Source organism: Nerophis ophidion, linkage group LG19 (assembly GCF_033978795.1).
Source record: "Nerophis ophidion isolate RoL-2023_Sa linkage group LG19, RoL_Noph_v1.0, whole genome shotgun sequence".
NCBI classification, from domain to species: Eukaryota; Metazoa; Chordata; class Actinopteri; order Syngnathiformes; family Syngnathidae; genus Nerophis; species Nerophis ophidion.
The window spans coordinates 5,779,776-5,803,664 of NC_084629.1; the positions used below are offsets into that span (position 1 = coordinate 5,779,776).

At 40.7% G+C, this 23,889-nt stretch overlaps 1 protein-coding gene across 1 annotated transcript; it reads right to left on the minus strand.

Moving 5' to 3' along the window:
- Positions 1–1,574: 1,574 nt before the first annotated feature.
- Positions 1,575–23,657, minus strand: dnajc3a (DnaJ (Hsp40) homolog, subfamily C, member 3a). Its single transcript, XM_061879047.1, has 12 exons — positions 23,413–23,657; positions 23,055–23,165; positions 18,576–18,700; positions 15,920–15,994; positions 11,285–11,437; positions 11,024–11,205; positions 9,078–9,197; positions 8,755–8,860; positions 8,566–8,686; positions 4,544–4,676; positions 4,328–4,476; positions 1,575–2,022 (listed from the first exon to the last, which is right to left on the minus strand). Exons 1-12 carry the CDS (start codon positions 23,492–23,494, stop codon positions 1,865–1,867), a joined length of 1,515 nt encoding a protein of 504 aa, XP_061735031.1. The 5' UTR covers positions 23,495–23,657; the 3' UTR covers positions 1,575–1,864.
- Positions 23,658–23,889: the final 232 nt, after the last annotated feature.

Consider the following 23,889-nt stretch of genomic DNA (forward strand, 5'->3'; position numbering starts at 1 on the left):
GGTTTGAGAATCCACATTTTGCCCGTAATATTCCAATTTAATCATCATAAAATGACTTTTTTTTTTTCTTGTAAAATACCTCATTTTATTTCTTTGTAATATTCACATTTTATTCTGGTAAAATAAACCTCTTCCTGTATCCTAATTATAAACATATTCTGACTTTTTTCTAGTAAAACACATTGGATCCTAAAATTTTAAACCAAGTTTACTTTTCCAGTCCAGGTATGAAACAACCTGACATGAAACTACAGTACTGATGACTATTTACTTAAATATGAGTAAAGTACTGTATTAGTTACACCAGATTGTATTACATCAAGTATGTCTGCAATATTATTCTATTTGCCCAATTTCCTCATAATTAGCAATGTTTTAGCATTTAGGATTCTTTTGGTTGTTGGTAAACTGTCGTTATGGAAGAACTGGACGTGTTTCATCCATCACAAATCTCGCCATGTCATTCATTATTCAATATTTCAAGCCAAGTCTGATTTCAAAAAGTAAAATGCTTTGTGTGTCAAATATTATTGAACGTCACAGTTATGCATACTTGCCAACCCTCCCGGATTTTCTGGGAGACTCCAGAAATTCAGCGCCTCTCCCGAAAACCTCCCGGGACAAATTTTCTCCCAAAAATATCCCGAAATTCAGGCGGCGCTGGAGGGGGCGTGGCCTCCAGCGCCGCCTGAATTTCGGACCTGAGTGAGGACAGCCTGTTTTCATGTCCACTTTCCCACAATACAAACTGCGTGTCTGCCCAATGACGTTATAACTGTAGAATGATCGAGGGCGAGTTGTTGGTTTCTTATGTGGGTTTATTGTTAGGCAGTTTCGTTAACGTCCTCCCAGCGCGGTAACAACACACAACAACAGCAGTCACGTTTTCGTCTACCGTAAAGCAGTTCGTCTGCTGTAAACAGCAATGTTGTGACACTCTTAAACAAGACAATACTGCCATCTACTGTACATGCATATGGTTAGAAAAATAGTGACGGAGAATAGAACAAGGATGGACAATTCAACCCTTAACTCAACAATGAGTAGATGAGTGTTGTGTAAATAAATGAACACCGAAATTCAAGTATTTTATATATATATATATATATATATATAGCCCTGCGATGAGGTGGCGACTTGTCCAGGGTGTACCCCGCCTTCCGCCCGATTGTAGCTGAGATAGGCGCCAGCGCCCCCGCGACCCCGAAAGGGAATAAGCGGTAAAAAATGGATGGATGGATATATATATATATATATATGAAATACTTGACTTGGTGAATTGTAGCTGTGATTATACTCCTCCCCTCTTAACCACACCTTGCCCCACCCCCGACCACGCCCTCCACCTCCCGAAACCGGAGGTCTCAAGGTTGGCAAGTATGCAGTTGTGTACATATTTAACTTATTACAGTATCTTTACGTCTTTGGTGAATCTTTGTTTTTATTTCATCAGCGTCTCAGGAAGGAACTTTAAGTTGTTGCTGCTCTCGGCAAGAGTCTCAATTAAAGGAATGTTTCACTTCCTTCTAAAAGTGTCTTCCTTGACTGGTCGGCATGATGTACAGCACACGTGATGCCACATAAATATCTTTATTTACATCTCAAACACATCCCCTTCATATAAAAATAGCGTTGTACTAACATACAAAAAGGTTTTCCTGAACAGACGTGTATCATTGACAAAACAATACATGCTTTGGAAGGAACTCTTTGCTCCGGGTGCCTTTTTAAAAAGATTTTTGTTTGCATAGCAACCAATCGTCCCCCCAAATGGATGATTCCACATGTAAAGAAAATAGCTTTAATTAAGGTCACAGCGGTCTGCCTTCTAAGTGGAGGAAAAGACGACATCCTGGTGAAGTCCTCAGTTGAAGTTGAATTTAAAGTTGAAAGGTCCTGATCCGAACGGGTTGAAGCCTTGGAAATTTTGGAAGCCTCCGTGGAAGTGCTGGCCGCCGCGATGACCCTGTTGGCTCTCCGGGTCCATGGGGTCTTCGCCGTGGTCGTACTTGTTCCTCATCTCTGAAGGACAAACATGAACGGACGAATGACACTTTTTCCACTACAAACCTAAAACTACTTCCTGTCCAAGGCCTTTTTTACTTTTTTAAATTCAATCTCAATTCTGTAGGAATTGAAATTTTCCTGGGGAATAAATAGAGTACTATTTAGTGAAGTGAAGTGAATTATATTTATATAGCGCTTTTCTCTAGTGACTTTAAGCGCTTTATATCATATCTTTTTCTCTCCAAATTTGTGACTAATAATTGGCACAAAATTGCTAAAATAATGAGTGAATTAAAACTGCAAGCAGCGATGGACGGGACCGACTTTTGCTGGTGTTTCCTGCCTTTACCCATTCAACATGTCTTTACCTGCGCGGTTGGGGGCGTAAAATATATGCAGGATGTGTCACGGATACAAAGGATTGTGGGTATTTGTTGTGTTGCGTTTATGTTGTGTTACTGTGAGGATGTTCTCCCGAAATGTGTTTGTCGTTCTTAATTGGTGTGGCTTCACAGCGTGGCGCACATTACTAAGAGTGTTAAAATTGTTTATATCACAACCATTAGTGTACTCTGTGTCACCCAGTATGCCTTACAGTCGTGTGCGTGTTGCCGCTGAAGCCACACACAACATGATGCTGGACTGACAAGCAGATCGTGTATGATGTAGAAGGCGACACAGCCAATGGCCTCATAGCTCGTCCTAATACTTATCTGGGTGACTGCCGGCAGTCATTCTAGAGAATAATAGCATCTCCTATTGTCTTCTTCGCAGTATAACACGGGTATTAAATGGATCTTCGAATGGCAAAGGATACCGATCCCAGAACCATGTATATCAAATATTTCCGGATGGTTCAACCGCCACCCGCCCGAATCTAATTAAAATCTATTTTTTCGTCATGTCAACCGCCCGACCCGCGGTTTATCCGCAGATGAGACCCCAAACCGCGCATCTCTAAAAAGTGCTATACAAGTACAACCCATTTACCATTTATTGTTTGATGGACTTATTGATTACGGGCCCAGACTTTGTCTCCCTCACTCCTGTACTCCTCTGGAGGTGTTTCAGTACAAGTGTAAAAATAAACACAAAGACAATTTAATGGACAAGTGTGGCCCTGTGATGAGGTGGAAACTTGTCCAGGGTGTACACCGCCTTCTGCCCGAATGCAGCTGAGATAGGCTCCGGCACCCCCCCGCAACCCCAAAAGGGACAAGCGGTAGAAAATGGATGGATGGAGTTTGAAATTTAATTTTTTTCCTCTAAAAAGGTTTAGAGTACATTTTTGTTTGCAATTACTTTATCTAAAAAAAAAAAAGGCTGGGGGATTTTCCTAGAAAGTAAAAAAAAAAAGGTTAAAATGATTTCCGGTAACTTAAATGATAAATGGGTTGTACTTGTATAGCGCTTTTCTACCTTCAAGGTACTCAAAGCGCTTTTGACACTACTTCATATTTACACATTCACACACTGATGGAGGGAGCTGCCATGCAAGGCGCTAACCAGCACCCATCAGGAGCAAGGGTGAAGTGTCTTGCTCAAGGACACAACGGACGTGACGAGGTTGGTACTAGGTGGGGATTGAACCAGGGACCCTCAGGTTGCGCACGGCCACTCCCCCACCGCGCCACGCCGTCCCTAAGACAAGTTGGAATTGCCAAAGAACAAAATGTTCTTGTTTTTTTAAAATACAGTATAATATTTTTATAATATTAGAACAGTTTTAATATATCAAGAAAACTGTCTTTTTCTATATAACAAAGTTACATTTTCAAGAAAAACTTGTCCTTTTGCCACTACAGCAGTGGGCAGTATAGCTCAGTTGGTAGAGCGACCGTGCCAGCAACTTGAGGGTTCCAGGTTTGATCCCCGCTTCCACCATCCCAGTCACTGCCATTGTGTCCTTGAGCAAGACACTTGACCCACCTGCTCCCAGTGCCACCCACACTGCTTTAAATAGAACTTAGATATTGGGTTTCACTATGTGAAGCGCTTAGTCACTGGAGAAAAGCGCTATATAAATATAATTCACTTCACAAAAAAAAGTTGGGAAACTTCCAAGAAACTTTTTTTAAAAAGGTGTACATATTCAATCATTTAGGTTATTAATTTAAGTAATATTTTTTTAACAAAGAAAGCTGATTTTTTTTTATATTTGTATTTGTTTTATATTACATATCCTGCCCAAAAAATGTTTGAACAGAAAAACTGCAGGATCTTTCCAGGAATGTTAAGTGTTGATGTACTTCATCTTGAACTTCGACCTAATTAAAAAAAAAATGTCCCACGGCGTACAAAATATGAATGAGTGTGGTACCTGGGTCGGTGAGGACTTCCTTGGCTTGAGCGATGTCTATAAACTTCTGCTCAGCTTTTTTCTTCTCCTCCGGATCTTGGAAGTTGTCCGGGTGCCATTGTTGGGCCAGTTTCCTGTAAGCTTTGATGATCTCCTTTTTCTGGGCGGTCCTGAGAGTGCGAACAACATCATCATCATCATCATCATGTCATCAAGTGCCACAAGTCAAAAAGGTACCTCTTCACTCCTAAGATCTTATAATAATCTCTCTTCTTCGACTGTTTGAGAAGCCGCTGAGCTTCTTCCAGACCTTCTTTGATCTGACGGTCATTCTCGCTGTGTTGCGACGCATTTTCATAATCCTTAATGGCTGCAAGACAAACAAGTCAGTACATAAAACAGGCTTCAACACTTTTGTTTTCCATGCCAACCAATCAGGAGTAAGACATGAAACAACGTTTCCTGACAGCACTTCACAATACTTTAGTTGGGCTTTGGGAAGAAAAATATGAAAATATGCAACATTTGTAAAAATCCTGCAATCTATCTATCTATCTATCTATCTATCTATCTATCTATCTATCTATATATATATATATATATATATATATATATATATATATATATATATATATATATATATATATATATATATATATATATATATATATATATATATATATATATATATATATATATATATAGTGATGAGTGTCATACCAACAGCAGCACTGGTGGAAATATTACAGGTTTGTTTTTAAGGAGTTAAAATATATTTCTTTAATTAATCATATTTGTACATACCTACACATTTTCATTTAATTGAATGTATCAACTTTTGTGAATTATAATGGGAAATTGATTATAATGTCAATTATATTTTTATAAAAAAATATGTTTTTTGCAGTGATGTCCGATAATGGCTTCTTTGCCGATATCCGATATTGTCCAACTCTTAATTACCGATATCAACCAATACCGATACATACAGTGGTAGAATTAAAACATTGTTATGCCTAATTTTATTGTGACACCCAACTGGATGCATTAAACAATGTAACAAGGTTTTCTAAAATAAATACACTCAAGTTATGGAAAAAAAAAGTGCCAACATGGCACTGCCATATTTATTATTGTAGTCACAAAGTGCATAATTTTTTTTAACATGCCTCAAAACAGCTTGGAATTTGGGACATGCTCTCCCTGAGACTGCATGAGGAGGTTGAGGTGGGGGCGTTTTGTATATCGTAGCGTCCCGGAATAGTTAGTGCTGCAAGGGGTTCTGGGTATTTGTTTTGTTGTTGTGTTACGGTGCGGATGTTCTCCCGAAATGTGTTTTCATTCTTGTTTAGTGTGGGTTCACAATGTGGCGCATATTTGTAACAGTGTTAAAGTTGTTTATACGGCCACCCTCAGTGTGACCTGTATGGCTGTTGACAAAGTATGCTTTGCATTCACTTGTGTTTGAATAGCCGTAAATATTATGTGACTGGTGCTCCGCACTTCTTCCTACGTCCGCGTACACAGCGGCGTTTTAAAAAGTCATAAATCTTACTTTTTGAAACAGATACCGTAATTTTGAAACCGATAACAATTTCCGATATTACATTTTAAAGCATTTATTGGCCGATAATATCTCCAGTCCAATATTATCGGACATCTCTAGTTTTTTGTTTGTAATTGTATTTTTATTATAACTAAGGAAGCCTTCACAGGTGTGTATCCAGTGACTACTATCTGTACTACAACGAGCTAAGGCAACAACATTTCGTTATCTGTACTGTAAAGTTCAAATTTGAATGACAATAAAAGGAAGCCGAAGTCTACTAGGTGCTTAAAAATCTGACATGAGACCCGAGCACTCGTGCACACTGATGTGGTTTATGGTGCGTTCACTGACAGAGGGAAATGTAGAAAATTAAATGTGTGCTTAAGCATCTTTTGGACTATGCGACATGTCCACTAATTGGTGTCGCAGATAAACTGGTCATGCATGTGTGTGTCAAAGAGACAAACAGGTTGCAGGTGCAAACCTTCTTCGCCATCTGCCATCATTGCTGTGCTGAGACCCTTCAGGGAGGATTTTGGGGGCTTAAGAGATCCTCTGAATGTGATGTGCTACGGCACAGTTGCCACAAACAAAAATCATTCTGCTCACTATGAGCAACTATTAGCAAAGTCATTTTAAACATTTGCGTGATTTGTCTTGATGCTGACGTCATTGAAGCTACAGTGAAACCAGAAATTGAGTCGATAAAGTACAAACCCTGTTTCCATATGAATTGGGAAATTGTGTTAGATGTAAATACAAACGGAATACAATGATTTGCAAATCCTTTTCAACCCATATTCAGTTGAATGCACTACAAAGAAAAGATATTTGATGTTCAAACTCAAACTTTTTTTTTTGCAAATAATAATTAACTTAGAATTTCATGGCTGTAACACGTGCCAAAGTAGTTGGGAAAGGGCATGTTCACCACTGCGTTACATTACTTTTCCTTTTAACAACACTCAATAAACATTTGGGAACTGAGGAACTAATTGTTGAAGCTTTGAAAGTGGAATTCTTTACCATTCTTGTTTTATGTAGAACTTCAGTCGTTCAACAGTCCGGGGTCTTGAGGTCGTATTTTACGCTTCATAATGCGCCGCACATTTTCGATGGGAGACATGTTTGGACTGCAGGCAGGCCAGGAAAGTACCCGCACTCTTTTACTACGAAGCCACGCTGTTGTAACACGTGGCTTGGCATTGTCTTGCTGAAATAAGCAGGGGCGTCCATGAAAACGTTGCTTGGATGACAACATATGTTGCTCCAAAACCTGTATGGACCATTCAGCATTAATGGTGCCTTCACAGAAGTGTAAGTTACCCATGCCTTGGGCACTAATACACCCCCATACCATCACAGATGATGGCTTTTGAACTTTGCGCCTATAACAATCCGGATGGTTATTTTCTTCTTTGTTCCGGAGGACACCACGTCCACAGTTTCCAAATATAATTTGAAATGTGGACTCGTCAGACCACAGAACACTTTTCCACTTTGCATCAGTCCATCTTAGATGAGCTCGGAGCCGGCAGCGTTTCTGAGTGTTGTTGATGAATGGCTTTCGCTTTGCATAGTAGAGTTTTAACTTGCACTTACAGATGTAGCGACCAACTGTAGTTACTGACAGTGGTTTTATGAAGTGTTCCTGAGCCCATGTGGTGATATCCTTTACACACCGATGTCGTTTTTTGATGCAGTACCGCCTGAGGGATCAAAGGTCCGTAATCTCATCGCTTACGTGCAGTGATTTTCTTCAGATTCCTTGAACCTTTTGATGATTTTACGGACCGTAGATAGTAAACTCCCTAAATTCCTTGCAATAGCTCGTTGAGAAATGTTGTTCTAAAGCTGTTAGACAATTTTATTACAAATTGGTGACCCTCACCCCATCCTTGTTTGTGAATTACTTAGCATTTCATGGAATCTGCTTTCATACCCAATCATGGCACCCACCTGTTCCCAATTAGCCTGCACACCTGTGGGATGTTCCAAATGTTTGATGAGCATTCCTCAACTTTATCAGTATTTATTGCCACCTTTCCCAACTTCTTTGTCTCGTGTTGCTGGCATCAAATCCTAAAGTTAATGATTTGCTGAAAAAAAATGTTTATCAGTTTTAACATCAAATATGTTGTCTTTGTAGCATATTCAACTGATTATGGGTTGAAAATTATTTGCAAATCATTGTATTCAGTTTATATTTACATCTAACACAATTTCCCAACTCGTGGAAACGGGGTTTGTATGAATAATACATCACAACCTATTATTTTTATAATGTTTGCCACTGAAGACGTGTCTTTGTTTGGGTTAAACAGCTGATTAGGTTTGAAACCCTTAAAAATGTATTCAAACATTATACAAATAAAATGTAATGTAGTCTCTCACACAATTCTGCTGTTACATGAGCTTTGAGTGCTACTATTGCACCTGAATAGGAGATAGTAGACCTACGAGGCCCCCTTGTGGTACATTCTTGCAATGACACCTCTAATGGAGCAGCTGGTAATCATGGATGTCGAGAACATCATTTGACTGAATTATGAGTGGTCGTAAAGCTGTTCAATTGCTGTTTATTTTCAATTGTTCAGACATTGCAGCATATGTCCACTAAAGAATGAATTGTGTGCTATTTGCTTGCAGAAAAGTCCAATAAGAGTTACCTGCATGCTGTTAAATGTCAAAAGTCTGACAGAACACTTACCATCCTCATACAGTCCTTCCTGGATGTAGGCCTTCGCTCTGTCCTTCAGCACGTTGACGTTGTGCGGCTCAGACCGGAGTACTTCGCTACACACGGAGATTGCTTTGGCAGTCAGCTGACCCTGCAGGAGCAAACACCGACGTAGTCATACGTCCTAATAAAAGCGGCAAGAAGCTGGGTCTCACTCACATGTGTCAGTGCATGGCAGATGCGTTCCTTGGCCAGGAAGGTGAATTGTGGCACGTTGGGCTCGGTCGTCATCACCGCCTCGTATTTACTCACCGCGTCGTCGTACCTGAAACCAAAAAAAACAACAAAAAAACAGAAGTAGGTGGGTGTTCATAAAGCACACGTCCACAAACTGCGTCAAACGAGGCGTGACGTTTATTCAAATTGGCAGTGGGATTTATGCTGCCTGCTTGCACGTGCACAAAGACCGAGAGCTGGAGGGCCAAGCAGTCGTCACCAGCTGATGCAATGTTCATTATAGATTCACATTCGCGCGCACACACCTCTGCTCATGAATGAGTTCCTCTGCAGACCGGATCTGTTTGTTGAGCTTCTTGACCTGCTTGTAGTGGCTGTAGCACTGCTTGTGATCGGGGTCCAGCTTTAGACACTCGCGCACCTCGCTGCTCATGACAGGAAACAAAGTGTTGATGGTAAACAGTCAGTGAAACACAACATACAATTTTAACCCTGGCAAAACTGAGGGCAGCAAGAAAACCCTGCGATGCTGCAAGATGGTGACTGTGGAGTAAAATACTTTGTGACTACAGTATGGGACAACTCTCTCTTTTGTTTACAATGTTTATATTCTGCTGGATCTACTCTCTATTTGATGTAATATTGTACTTGGTAACTGTTATATAATATCGAAGTTAAAGTACCAATGATTGTCACACACACTCAGGTGTGGTGAAATTATTCTCTGCATTTGACCCATCACCCTTGATCACCCCCTGGGAGGTGAGGGGAGCAGTGGGATGGAAATATTTTTGGTTATTTAACCCCCAATTCCAACCCTTGATGCTGAGTGCCAAGCAGGGAGGTAATGGGTCAAATTTGTATAGTCTTTGGTATGACTCGGCCGGGCTTTGAACTCACGACCTACCAGATCTCAGGGCGGACAATCTAACCAATAGGCCACTGAGTAGGTTTGTATTGTATGTCCATCCATCCATCCATTTTCTACCACTTATTCCCTTTCGGGGTCGCTGGCGCCTATCTCAGCTACAATCGGGCGGAAGGCAGGGTACACCCTGGACAAGTCGCCACCTCATCGCAGGGCCAACACAGATAGACAGACAACATTCACACTCACATTCACACACTAGGGCCAATTTAGTGTTGCCAATCAACCTATCCCCAGGTGCATGTCTTTGGAAGTGGGAGGAAGCCGGAGTACCCGGAAGGGAACCCCCCCATTCACGGGGAGAACATGCAAACTCCACACAGAAAGATCCCGAGCCTGGATTTGAACCCAGGACTGCAGGACCTTCGTATTGTGGGGCAGACGCACTAACCCCTCTTCCACCGTATGTATTATACAATAATATAAGATATCAGTATATATCATATACCGTATTTTTTGGCGTATAAGTCGTACCTGCCGAAAATGCATAATAAAGAAGGAAAAAATCATATATACACGTCGCACTGGAGTATAAGTCGCATTTTTGGGGGAATTTATTTGATAAAACCCAACACCAAGAATAGACATTTGAAAGGCAATTTAAAATAAATACAAAATAGAGAAAAACAGGCTGAATAAGTGTATGTTATATGATGCTTAAATAACCAACGGAGAAGGTGGCTGGTATGTTAACCTAACATGTTATGGTAAGAGTCATTCAAATATCTATAACTTACAGAACATGCTATACGTTTACCAAACAATCTGTCACTCCTAATTGCTAAATCCCATGAAATCATAAACGTCTAGTCTCTTACGTGAATAAGCTAAATAATATTATTTGATATTTTACGGTAATGTGTTAATAATTTCACACATAAGTCGCTCTTGAGTGTAATTAGCACCCTCGGCCAAACTATGAAAAAAACTGCGACTTATAGTCCGAAAAATACGGTACTGTATTTATCATGTGTAAACATTACATATGTTATATTGCTACAACGGTACATTTTTAGTCTACTTTATACATTCATTGTCCTTTATATCCTTTTTAACTGAGCTACTGTGTGGAACAATTTAAATTGAAGTTTGTCTAAGTCTGATTTAGCATTTGTGTTGATTTTTTTTGTTAATACAAGCGGTACTAGAAATAGCACCTGGTACTAGTGTCTGTGTGAAGAACTCAAGTATTAATATCTGACAAAAAGTGGTACATTACAGATGATGTATTTTCATCATCCATGATTTTTGACAGTGTAAAAGGTTAAATTATACATGGAAACAGGACTGAGATGTCCTGCAAGACAGTGCTCCTTGTCTTACGCGAGCGACATCTCATGGTCTCCCAGGTGGTAGTAGATGGTGCTGAGTTGGTAGAAGGCCTGCGTGTTGTCGTTCTTCAACTTTGAGGCTGCTTTGAGGTCGCTGATGGCTTTCCCAGTCTCGCCCATCTGAATGAAACAATCGGCCCGCATCTCGCGAGAGGTTATGTCCCAAACGCAGGTCTGTGAAACACACACAGACAATGGCTCTAAGAGTTTCATGAGACTAAGAGGATGGAAGGTTCCAGGTGGGATCTCTTACGTCAATGATGGTGTCGAGCAGTGATGCAGCTCCTATGTAGTCCTTGCTGTTGTAGCTGCTCTTAGCCTGAGCTACCAGCCGCTGGAGTTCATCTGATTTTGTCAGCTGACTCTGGGCCTCCGACGACTCTTTCTCACTGGGGTGGGCCTTCAACTAAAAAGTAACAATACATAAACATCTGTTGACATCAACAGTGGAACCTTTATTTAGGCTCATCGATCTCCTGTACTCATTCATTCAGCACTGAATGTGCTGTCATTAGCTACTGTTCTAGTATGTTAGTTGTGTGTTTTTTATGCTTTTAGCGACTTTACGTTTTTCTAATTTTGCTTGCACAATAATTCTTAAAAAAGCAATGGACAAGCAAAATGTGGTATGAAACATTGAATAAGTATCCATAGTATTGACGACAGTTCCTTCTCTCCCTTCTTTCCGCTGCACAATAAGAAGACTAATAAGGCAAAGTGGATTACATTTTTTGTCTTAATCATTGGCTATTAAAGTTTAATAAGACTTTTGTAATTTCCAACAATGGCAGTGTGGCTTGGTTATTAAATAGAAAGTTGATCCATCACCCTGTTATGTTTATTTGATATAAAGTACTGTATAACGATTTATATTGTGTACAAACTTTTACTAAAATATGGATTTTTGTCAAGGCCTTAACCTATTATTTGTGTTTACATTGTTATAGTGAAAGGTGCTTCACTAGACAAACGTTTCATTTACGAAGCCTGTTCAAAAATCAGTTTGTAAATTGAGGTGCCACTGTCCTACTGTATATACTGGGTAACTTATCTTTACACTTGTAAACTGTTCGTAAAAGGGCTTTTATTTGGTTTGTCGTCAGTTTTACATTCTATTTGGACTACAAAATCTATTCTATTGTTCAATTCTATATATTCCTATTAACATATGCTTTTTTTAAAACCTATTAAATGTATGTCCTATTCTATTTACATTATTATGTGCATATAATTGTTCTTGTGGTATCACTGGGCTTAATCTTGGACCTTGGGTATTACATCCCGTGCCATCTCACGTGTGTTGGTATGACATAGTTCCTTGACTCATGTTACATTACTCACTAGAAGTTAATCAGCATCCTGGAACAGTTCATTTTCAGACTTCAAAAAAACCTGTCTTAGTTTTTCAGGTTTTTTTACCTCATACTGTAACAACCCCACATGCTTTAATCAGGACAATTACACCCTTTGGTAGTCATCTGATATAAAAATATGCACTCTAATTAAAAATGTATGGAAGTATTATTGTACCAAAATTATTTGTAAACACGTATCTCAATCTGCGTGTGTGTAATCCATTTCACATGTTTGTGTACTAACGTGTGTGTGTAATCAGATCTACATGTGCTTGTTTTAAGTTTTCTGTGCGTATTATGATTTGTCTGTGTTTAAAAAAAAAATGTGTGTGTGTGCGAATTGATGTATGTGAAGCAGGAAACCTCCATTGGCTGTCTTTATACACGTGACTTGCAACACTTCTGCCATCTACGACTTGTCCGTCTGTACAGCGATTAAAAAGAGTTGTCTGTAACTCCCCTTTCCTTTACCTTATACTCACCACTAGTTGGAGCCCTGCATCCACTCAGACTCGTGCTGGCGTCGATGCTAAGCACAATTGACTTTTCATCACTTGCTGTAAATAAAAGTTCCTGTTTTAGTAGTAACTTAGTTGTCAGAAGTATTTTTGCGTACAAGTGATCATTAACTACTTAGTAGTCGAAATGATCGCAGTTCCTCCACCGAGGGGTCGGGCTCTATCTTAGAGATGACTGTGAGACCCACACCTTCCAAGGGAAGTGTCCTAGTGGCATTCTGAGCAGATGCCTGAACCATCTCATCTGGCTCCTCCATGTGGATAAGCAGCGTTTTTTCCCTTAATTCATCTCGAATGAAAGAGGTTCTCATACAGTAGGGAAAAAAAGTATTTAGTCAGCCAGTGATTGTGCAAGTTTTCCAACTTAAAATGATGACGGAGGTCTGTAATTTTCATCATGGGTACACTTCGACTGTGGGACACAGAATGTGAAAAAAAAAATCCAGGAATTCACATTGTAGGAATTTTAAAGAACTTATTTGTAAATATGGTGGAAAATAAGTATTTGGTCAATAACAAAAATTCAACTCAATACTTTGTAATATGACCTTTGTTGGCAATAGCAGAGGTCAAACGATTACTATAGGTCTTTACCAGGTTTGCACACACAATAGCTAGTATTTTGGCCCATTCCTCTATGCAGATCTTCTCGAAAGCAGTGAATTTTTGGGACTGTCGCCGAGCAACACAGACTTTCAACTCCCTCCACAGATTTTCTATGGGATTGAGGTCTGGAGACTGGCTAGGCCACTCCAGGACTTTCAAATGCTTCTTACGGAGTCACTCCTTCGTTGCCTGGGCGGTGTGTTTGGGATCATTGTCATGCTGGAAGACTCAGCCACGCTTCATCTTCAAATCTCTCACTGATGGAAGGAGGTTTTGGCTCAAAATCTCACGATACATTGCCCCATTCATTCTTTCCTTAACACAGATCAATCCTCCTGTCCCCTTAGCAGAAACACAGCCCCAAAGCATGATGTTTCTCCCCCCCATGCTTCACAGTAGGTGTGGTGTTCTTGGGATGCAACTCAGTATTCTTCCTCCTCCAAACAGGACGAGTTGAGTTTATACCAAAAAATTCTATTTTAGTTTCATCTGACCACATGACATTCTCCCAATCCTCTGCTGTATCATCCATGTGCTCTCTGGCAAACTTCAGAGGGGCCTGGACATGCACTGGCTTAAACAGGGGGACACGTCTGGCACAGCAGGATTTGATTCCCTGTCGGCGTAGTGTGTTACTGATGGTAACCTTTTGTTACTTTGGGCCCAGCTCTCTGCAGGTGATTCACCAGGTCCCCCCGTGTGGTTCTGGGATTTTTACTCACCGTTCTGATCATTTTGACCCCACGGGATGAGATCTTGCGTGGAGCCCCAGATCTAGGGAGATTATCAGTGGTCATGTATGTCTTCCATTTTCTGATAATTGCTCCCACAGTTGATTTTTTTCACACCAAGCTGCTTGCCTATTGTAGATTCACTCTTCCCAGTCTGGTGCAGGTCTACAATTCTTTTCCTGGTGTCCTTTGACAGCTCTTTGGTCTTGGCCATAGTGGAGTTTGGAGTCTGACTGTTTGAAGCTGTGGACAGGTGTCTTTGATACAGGTAACGAGTGGAGGACAGAAGAGCTTCTTAAAGAAGAAGTTACAGGTCTGTGAGAGCCAGAGATCTTCCTTGTTTGAAGTGACCAAATACTTATTTTCCACCATAATTTACAAATAAATTCTTTAAAATTCCTACAATTTGAATTCCTGTATTTTTTTCCCCACAATCTGTCTCTCACAGTTGAAGTGTACCAATGATGAAAATTACAGACCATTGTCATCATTTTAAGTGGTAGAACTTGCACAATCAGTGGCTGACTAAATACTTTTTTGCCCCACTGTAGGTGCCACTTTTCTAAAGAAGCCTTGGCCCCTGACGAAGGAATTGTCAGAGGAATTGCGCTCAATTTGGCCTCTCTTTTTAATTTTCCTGAAGGAATCAATAAAGTACTATCTATTTATCTATGTCATTACATGACCACTTGTTTGAATATTAAAAAATATATATATAAAAACTAAGTTAGTGCTAAAACAAACTTTTATTTCCAGCAAGTAATGTCATACCAAAGACTATAACAATGGGACCCACTACCTCCCTGCTTGGTACTCAGCATCAAGGGTTGGAATTGGGGGTTAAATCACCAAAAATTATTCCGGGGTGCGGCACCGCTGCTGCTCATTTCTCCCCTCATCTCTCAGGGGGTTGGTGCTTTTTGGATGGTTTTGTTGGATTTTATGGGCGGAATAGATTACCTCCGATTGGCTTCGGTGTAAGCGGACTTTTGTATACAAGTTACAATGCATAAAAAAAAAAGAAAATCAAACGATTGTCATGCCTTTCATAATGATGGACAACGATAAGCGAAATAGGCAAATAAAGTGAAGTTTGCCTTTAATGTTTAGTTCATGTAGTAGTGTCCAAATAATAATATGATGTGTCGCCATACTTTTGTACTTTTACTCCTTGCGAGTGTACAAGGAAGTGTGATCGACCAGATAGCTTGAAAAGTCCACTTTGGTCAAGTTGCATCTTTTAAATTTTTAAAAAGTCTTTCTTCTGAAGTGTGTATGGATCCTTTCCATCATATTCACCTATTTTTGATGATATCTGGCTTGTACATTCGCTACTAAACCTTTATAATACTGGCAAATCTGTGCAGAATTGTCAGTAAAATGTATCATAATTATTGTTCTTATTTATACCAAAAGTGCCTCATCTAGGTCAGTAGTTGCAATGCAGGAATACAGGTTCTTCCCGTTATTTAAGGGGCCGTACTCACTTGTCATCTTCATTACCTTGTTTGTTTAGAGAATCCTTACCCTCAAGACAAACAGACATTTTCGATAATAAGTTTTTCATTCAACAGCCTGAAGAATTGTTCTTACTCTTCACCAATCCAGTTGTAGCGTAACACTGACACCTCTACGTGAAATCTACATCATCATAAAAGACCATGTTGTTAATACTCACCACATTCTGGAAGTCACTTGCTGCTTCATCCAGCTTTCCTTGCTTCAGTAGGAGGTTTCCTCTCTGAAGCCGTGCCTGGTAAAAGATGGAACACACATGAGTCTATAGGTAAGGGTGATCAACACAAACAAATATTGATATAATTATGTATTACTATTTATTGTACCAGTGCTCAAATATTATGAGAAGAGGGTGAGCCATGATCATGCATGAAGTCATGCAAAAACATCAGCAAGCCTTGCGAGACAATTAGTATTAACTGACACAAGTGTGCTTTATAAAATGTGGCATTACCTTTTGCGCAGTTGCCACGGACATTGCACTTTATCTTTCCTATCAATAACACAGCTTTGAGGTGAGCAGATGTGCACTGATTTTTGATTTGATTTGATTTTTATTAAAGATCCCCATTAGCTGGTTGCCACAACAACCCACTAGTCTTCCTGGGGTCCACAAACTCAATATAATTGCAAGTAAAAACATATAATTATAACTACACAAATACAGAAACAAATAAAAGCATCAATAAGAAAACAAGCAAACAATTTACAGTCACAAAATTATAATTAACATATAAATATAACTACACAATACACAACCAAACAAAAATCATCAATAAGCAAACTAATTTACAGACTCAGATAAAACATTACACTCCTTTTAACGCTTACATGGAAAGCTAACATCCCGTTTTAAGATCGCAGCTGTGACTCTCAAGTTGACTACGTTTATGCAAAACAACTCACGGCAGTGGTTTCAGCACATAAAAGGTCAGAACTGGAAAAAATGGTTAAAATCAAGTTGTGAACTCAAACGTGTACAGCAGATCATATAAGCGTTATCTATTTGACTAGTCAATTTATCAAAAAAATAATTGCTGACTAGTCCACTATTAAAATAATCATTAGTTGTAGCTCTACTCCTGAGTTAAAGGTTTCACTGCATTTACAGGGATGTGACATTCATGAACAAGTAATCTTATTAAAAGAGTCTGAACAACGAAAACCAATTCACGGTTACCAGCCTTTTGTTTTGGATCTGTTTTAAAATGCTAACCGCCCACGCTGCCTTTATATGTCCACCATCTGGCTGGACTGGATTCACAATGACTGAAACAAAACAAACATAAAATGCCCAAGACTCAAAGGAAACGTATTGACATTTGGATGCGATTGTCTGGTTCATTGTTTTGTTATGGATTCATTAAGTAACCTAATTTTATGAAGATTGATTGATTGATTGAAACTTTTATTAGTAGATTTCACAGTTCAGTACATATTCCGTACAATTGACCACTAAATGGTAACACCCCAATAGGTTTTTCAATTTGTTTAAGTCTGGGTCCACGTTAAGTCATGGTACAAATATATACTATCAGCATATTACAGTCATCACACAAGTTAATCATCATAGTATGTACATTGAATTATTTACATTATTTACAATCGGGGGGGGGTGGGATAAGGAGCTTTGGTTGATATCAGTACTTCAGTCATCAACAGAGAAATGGACATCGAAACAGTGTAGGTCTTACTTAGTAGGATATGTACAGTGAGCGTTTATCAATCAATCAATCAATGTTTATTTATATAGCCCCAAATCACAAATGTCTCAAAGGACTGCACAAATCATTACGACTACAACATCCTCGGAAGAACCCACAAAAGGGCAAGGAAAACTCACACCCAGTGGGCAGGGAGAATTCACATCCAGTGGGACGCCAGCGACAATGCTGACTATGAGAAACCTTGGAGAGGACCTCAGATGTGGGCAACCCCCCACCTCTAGGGGACCGAAAGCAATGGATGTCGAGCGGGTCCAACATGATACTGTGAAAGTTCAATCCATAGTGGCTCCAAGACAGCAGCGAGAGTCCCGTCCACAGGAAACCATCTTATATATTGCAAAATGTTTTCATTATACTGTATTTGTTTTATAGGGATGTCCCGAACAGGATTTTATGCTGTCGATTCCAATCATCCATGAGTGAGATTAGCCAATTCCAAATACCAGTCACACATTTTAACCGTAAATCTTTTGATGTATCTATGGTAAGTAATATTGACAGTTTATCAATAACACAATAAACAGTTTTTTTTTTCTTCCTGTGTGTAATATGTTCAGCCTTGTCCTCCAGTGTACTTAAAATACAAATAAAAACTGTTTATTTGCCATAATGAAGGTGATTGTTAGCATAGGTGTGGCTCCACACTGTTTGAAGATACATAATTAGCTGCCAAGTGTTTGTCAGGGGACTAAAAATAAGTACAGTGTCAGCCTGAGGGGATGGACATTTGTCATTGGCAATACAATAGATTAATCTGCAACGGTGGACACATACGATGGCAATGACTTCCTTTGTCACAAAATTCAGCGATACCGATCGATTGCATCCATACTATTTTTTTTTTAAACACAAAAGTATTCTAGATGTGATATTTCTAGGCTACATTTTTACTGTATCGTCAAAATGTTCTTGTGTAGAAAATGTTACAGTAAAGTTGATTTGCAGTGTCTGACAAGATTGTAAATAACAAAATTACGGCTTTTTAAAAGGAACGACTCCCTTCTGAGAGCCATGCATCCCATCTCTGGTATTTAATTTGTTACGAATGGAGGGCACTAAAGTGTAAAAAAAAAAAAAAGAACAACTCACAGATGTGAAATCCGGTTTGAGTTCTATGACTCTGCTCAAGTCTGGTAGAGCTGATTTGGACTTCCCCATGGCTAAATAGACCGTGGCTCTCCTGTAGTAGGCCAGGTAGTTCTTGGGATCGCCATCTGATGGAAACAAGACAATAACAGTTCAATCCCAGGCTCGGGATCTTTCCGTGTGGAGTTTGCATGTTCTCCCCGTGACTGCGTGGGTTCCCTCCGGGTACTCCGGCTTCCTCCCACTTCCAAAAACATGCACCTGGGGATAGGTTGATTGGCAACACTAAAACTGGCCCTAGTGTGTGAATGTGAGTGTGAATGTAGTCTGTCTATCTGCGTTGGCTCCTAGCAAAGAGGTGGCGACTTGTGCAGGGTGTAATCCGCCTTCTGCCCGAATGCCGCTGAGATAGGCTGGAGAAATTATTTTTCCAATCATTTTAGGAACTTGCTTCTACTTCTTACTCATCAGCGCCATGTCTCTTCTTTGTTCTTCCTCTTCGTCTCTGTTGTGTTTTTGGACATTACTACTTGCCGTAGTTTTGAAGCAATGCATGATGGGAATTTGGATGTTGTGTGTCAGTGTATTAACGTGCTGGTTGGAATACACGCTGAGAAATAGCTCCGTGCCTGCCTACTTTATGGGTTATAGATAAACCTATGGATAACGGAGACATGTATTATAGTCTCCTTTTCAGGTGAGAGAGGACGTTCAAGGCACTGCCTTTAAGGCACACCCCCAATATTGTTGTCTGGGTGGAAATCGGGAGAAACTCGGCAGAATTGTTGCCCCGGGAGATTCTCGGGCGGAGCACTGATATTCGGGAAATTCCGGGAGGGTTGGCAAGTATGCCACCAATGACATTTGTTTATATTGTAGCGTCCCGGAAGAGTTGGTGCTACAGAGAATTCTGGGTTTTTGTTCTGTTGTGTTGCGGTGCAAATATTCTTCCAAAATGTGTTTGTTGTTGTTGTTGTTGTTTAGTGTGGTTTCACTATATGGCACATGTTTATGACAGTGTTGGGAGTGTTAATACTGCCACTCTCGGTGTGACATGTATGGCTGATTAATAAGTATGCACTTCATTCATCCATATGCAGAGTGTTAAAAGTCAAGGTTGTCATATAAATAAGGCACGCCCCCAATTTTGTTGTCCGGGTGGAAATCGGGAGAAGTTTGGGAGAATGGTTGCCCCGGGAGAGTTTCGGAATGGGCACTGAAATTCGGGAGTCTCCCAGGAAAATCGGGAGCGTTGGCAAGTATGCCACCAATGGCATTTGTTTATATTGTAGCATCCCGGAAGAGTTGGTGCTGCAGAGAATTCTGGGTTATTGTTCTGTAGAGTTTATGTTGTTTTGCGGTGCAAACATTCTTCCAAAATGTGTTTGTTGTTGTTGTTTAGTGTGGTTTCACTATATGGCATATGTTTATGAAAGTGTTGGCATTGTCCATACTGCCACTCTTGGTGTGACATGAATGGCTGTTGAATAAGTATGCACTTCATTCAATCATAGGGACGGCGTGGCGCAGTGGGAGAGTGGCCGTGCGCAACCCGAGGGTCCCTGGTTCAAATCCCACCTAGAACCAACCTCGTCACGTCCGTTGTGTCCTGAGCAAGACACTTCACCCTTGCTCCTGATGGGTGCTGGTTGGCGCCTTGCATGGCAGCTCCCTCCATCAGTGTGTGAATGTGTGTGTGAATGGGTAAATGTGGAAGTAGTGTCAAAGCGCTTTGAGTACCTTGAAGGTAGAAAAGCGCTATACAAGTACAACCCATTTATTTATTTATATGCAGTGTGTTAAAAGTCAAGGTTGTCATATAAATAAGGTACGCCCCCAATATTGTTGTCCGGGTGGAAATCGTGAGAAATTAGGGAGAATGGTTGCCCCGGGAGAGTTTCGGGATGAGCACTGAAATTCGGGAGTCTCCCGGGAAATTTGGGAGGATGGCAAGTATGCCACCAATGGCCTTTTTTCATATTGTAGCGTCCCGGAAGAGTTGGTGCTGCAGAGAATTCTGGGTTATTGTTCTATAGTGTTTACGCCCCCATACTGCCACTCTTGGTGTGACATGTATGGCTGTTGAATAAGTATGCACTTCATTCAATCATATGAAATGTGTCTTAAAAGTCTGGGTTGTCATATAAATAAGGTACGCCCCCAATATTGTTTTCCGAGTGGAAATCGGGAGAAATTAGGGAGAATGGTTGCCCCGGGAGAGTTTCGGATGGGCATTGAACTTCGGGAGTCTCCTGGGAAATTCGGGAGGATGGCAAGTTTACCACCAATGGCATTTGTTTATATTGTAGCGTCTCGGAAGAGTTGGTGCTGCAGAGAATTCTGTTTTTTGTTCTGTAGTGTTAATGTTGTGTCGCGGTGCAAACATTCTTCCAAAATGTGTTTTTTGTTGTTGTTGTTTAGTGTGGTTTCACTATATGGCACATGTTTATGACAGTGTTGGCATTGTCCATACTGCCATTCTTGGTGTGACATGTATGGCTGTTGAATAAGTATGCACTTCATTCAATCATATGCAGTGTGTCTTAAAAGTCTAGGTTGTTATATAAATAAGGTACGCCCCCAATATTGTTGTCTGGGTGGAAATCGGGAGAAATTTGGCAGAATGGTTGTCCCGGGAGAGTTTCGGGATAGGTACTGAAATTCGGGAGTCTCCCGGGAAAATGGCAAGTATGCCACCAATGGCATTTATTTATATTGTGGCGTCTCGGAAGAGTTGGTGCTGCAGAGAATTCTGGGTTTTTGTCCTGCAGTGTTTATGTTGTGTTGCGGTGCAAATATTCTTCCAAAATGTGATTGTTGTTGTTTAGTGTGGTTTCGCTATATGGCACATGTTTATGACAGTGTTGGCAGTGTCCATACTACTACCACTAATAATAATAATGGATTATATTTATATCGCGCTTTTCTACTATTCGATACTTAAAGCGCTCACGGAGAAGTGGGAACCCATCATTTATTTATACCTGGGGGTGATAAGCTACATCTGTAGCCAAAGCTGCCTTGGGGTATACTGACGGAAGCGTGGCTGCCGGTTTACGCCTACGGCCCCTCCAACCACCACCAATCATTCATTCATTATTCATTCACCAGTGTGAGCGGCGAACTGTCCTGCCCAAAAACCCAACGGCAGCGATTTGGATGTCAATAGGCGGGGAGCGAACCTGCAACCCTCAGGTTTCTGGCACGGCCGCTCTACCCACTACACCATGCCGCCACATGTCACACTCTTGGTGTGACATGCATGGCTGTTGAATAAGTATGCACTTCATTCATTAGTATGCAGTGTGTTAAAAGTCAAGGTTGTCATATAAATAAGGCACGTCCCCAATATTGTCCGGGTGGAAATCGGGAGAATGGTTGCCACGGGAGAGTTTCGGGATGGGCACTGAAATTCGGGAGTCTCCTGGGAAAATCGGGAGGGTTGGCAAGTATGCCACCAATGGCATTTGTTTATATTGTAGCAGAGAATTCTGGGTTTTTGTTCTGTAGAGTTTATGTTGGGATGCGGTGCAAACATTCTTTCAAAATGTTTGTTTTTGTTGTCGTTTGGCGTGGTTTCACTATATTGCACATGTTTAAGATAGTGTTGGCATTGTCCATACTGCCACTCTTGGTGTGACATGTATGGCTGTTGAATAATCGGGAGAATGGTTGCCCCGGGAGAGTTTCGGGATGGGCACTGAAATTCGGGGGTCTCCTGGGAAAATCAGGAGGGTTGGCAAGTGTACCACCAATGGCATTTGTTTATATTGTAGCAGAGAATTCTGGGTTTTTGTTCTGTAGAGTTTATGTTGTGTTGCGGTGTAAACATTCTTCCAAAATGTTTGTTTTTGTTGTTGTTTGGTGTGGTTTCACTATATGGCACATGTTTAAGACAGTGTTGGCATTGTCCATACTGTCACTCTTGGTGTGACATGTATGGCTATTGAATAAGTATGCTCTTCATTCAATCATATGCTTTGTGTTATAAGACAAGGTTGTCATATAAATAAGGTACGCCCCCAATATTGTTGTCCAAGGGGAAATCGGGAGAAATTAGGGAGAATGGTTGCCCCGGGAGAGTTTCGGGATGGGCATTGAACTTCGGGAGTCTCCTGGGAAATTCGGGAGGATGGCAAGTTTGCCACCAATGGCATTTGTTTATATTGTAGCGTCCCGGAAGAGTTGGTGCTGTAGAGAATTGTGGCTTATTGTTCTGCAGTGTTTATGTTGTGTCGCGGTGCAAACATTCTTCCAAAATGTGTTTGTTGTTGTTGTTTAGTGTGGTTTCACTGTATAGCACTTATTTATGACAGTGTTGGCATTGTCCATACTGCCACTCTTGGTGTGACATGTATGGCTGTTGAATAATCGGGAGAGTTATAGGGTGGGCACTGAAATTCGGGAGTCTCCTGGGAAAATCGAGAGGGTTGGCAAGTATGCCACCCCCCCGAAAGGGACAAGCGGTAGAAAATGGCTTACCCACAGCAGCATGGAAATGAGAGAGAGCATCAGCTAGCTGTCCAGCTGCAAGCAGCTTCTTGCCCATCTCCATGTGGTTGTCCACACCAGCCTCCCTGCCACAGTGGACTCCTGACAAAAAAAACAACACATTTTAATGTACTTCTCACTAAAAAGATAGACCACTTCCATTTTCATGTCGTTAGCATGCTACAAACTAGCTAGTTAGCATGCTAACGTGTCGACTTGACCTGCCACACTATAATCGATTTAGCGAACTTTTAACTATACTTTCAGCCACAGAAACATTTCTTTTTAGACATAACAACAAGCAGCCATCTTTTAAAAAAGATGACATGTAAAAAAAAAAAAGCCTTACCTTCGTATCGCATGTCAAACAAAACAAGAACATACGGCACGTACGTTAATATTTTGTGAGCCACGTGCTCTATGGAAACCATGGTTGAATCCCACTGAGACTGCTTTTGAAAAGTCGGTTTTAGGTCAAATCTTCAAAAAAGAAGAGTTATTTGTCGCCCTTCCACCTCCAGTAGGATGTAGTGACAGCAAGGGAAGCGTTGTCTGCCTTCATGGCAGCGAGCAGGCACACTCTGGCCAACCGGTCGTGGGGCGCGCTGATTGGCTGCAAGTCTTGAAGAAGCCACGCCCATCTCCGACGGTTCAACTGCGTGGAGCCACGGCATCAATTACAGTGTTTGGAAACACCCTTTTATTTTTATTTATAATATGGAACAACATTCAAAATGTTATTTAACGAGGTTGAGGAGGGGACATGTCTCTTTCATATATATTTTTAAAGGCGGTGTTGGTTATCTCTATACCAGGGTCAACCTTT

What these genes read in the sequence shown, in the direction of transcription:
- dnajc3a (XM_061879047.1), bottom strand. Translation starts at nt 23,494, where the DNA reads ATGGTTTCCATAGAGCACGTGGCTCACAAAATATTAACGTACGTGCCG. An exon ending in CAAGTGACTTCCAGAATGTG is followed by an intron (nt 11,438 to 15,919) that starts GTGAGTATTAAC and finishes GTTACTTTTTAG; the next exon opens with TTGAAGGCCCACCCCAGTGA. An exon ending in GAACTCATTCATGAGCAGAG is followed by an intron (nt 8,861 to 9,077) that starts GTGTGTGCGCGC and finishes TTTTGGTTTCAG; the next exon opens with GTACGACGACGCGGTGAGTA.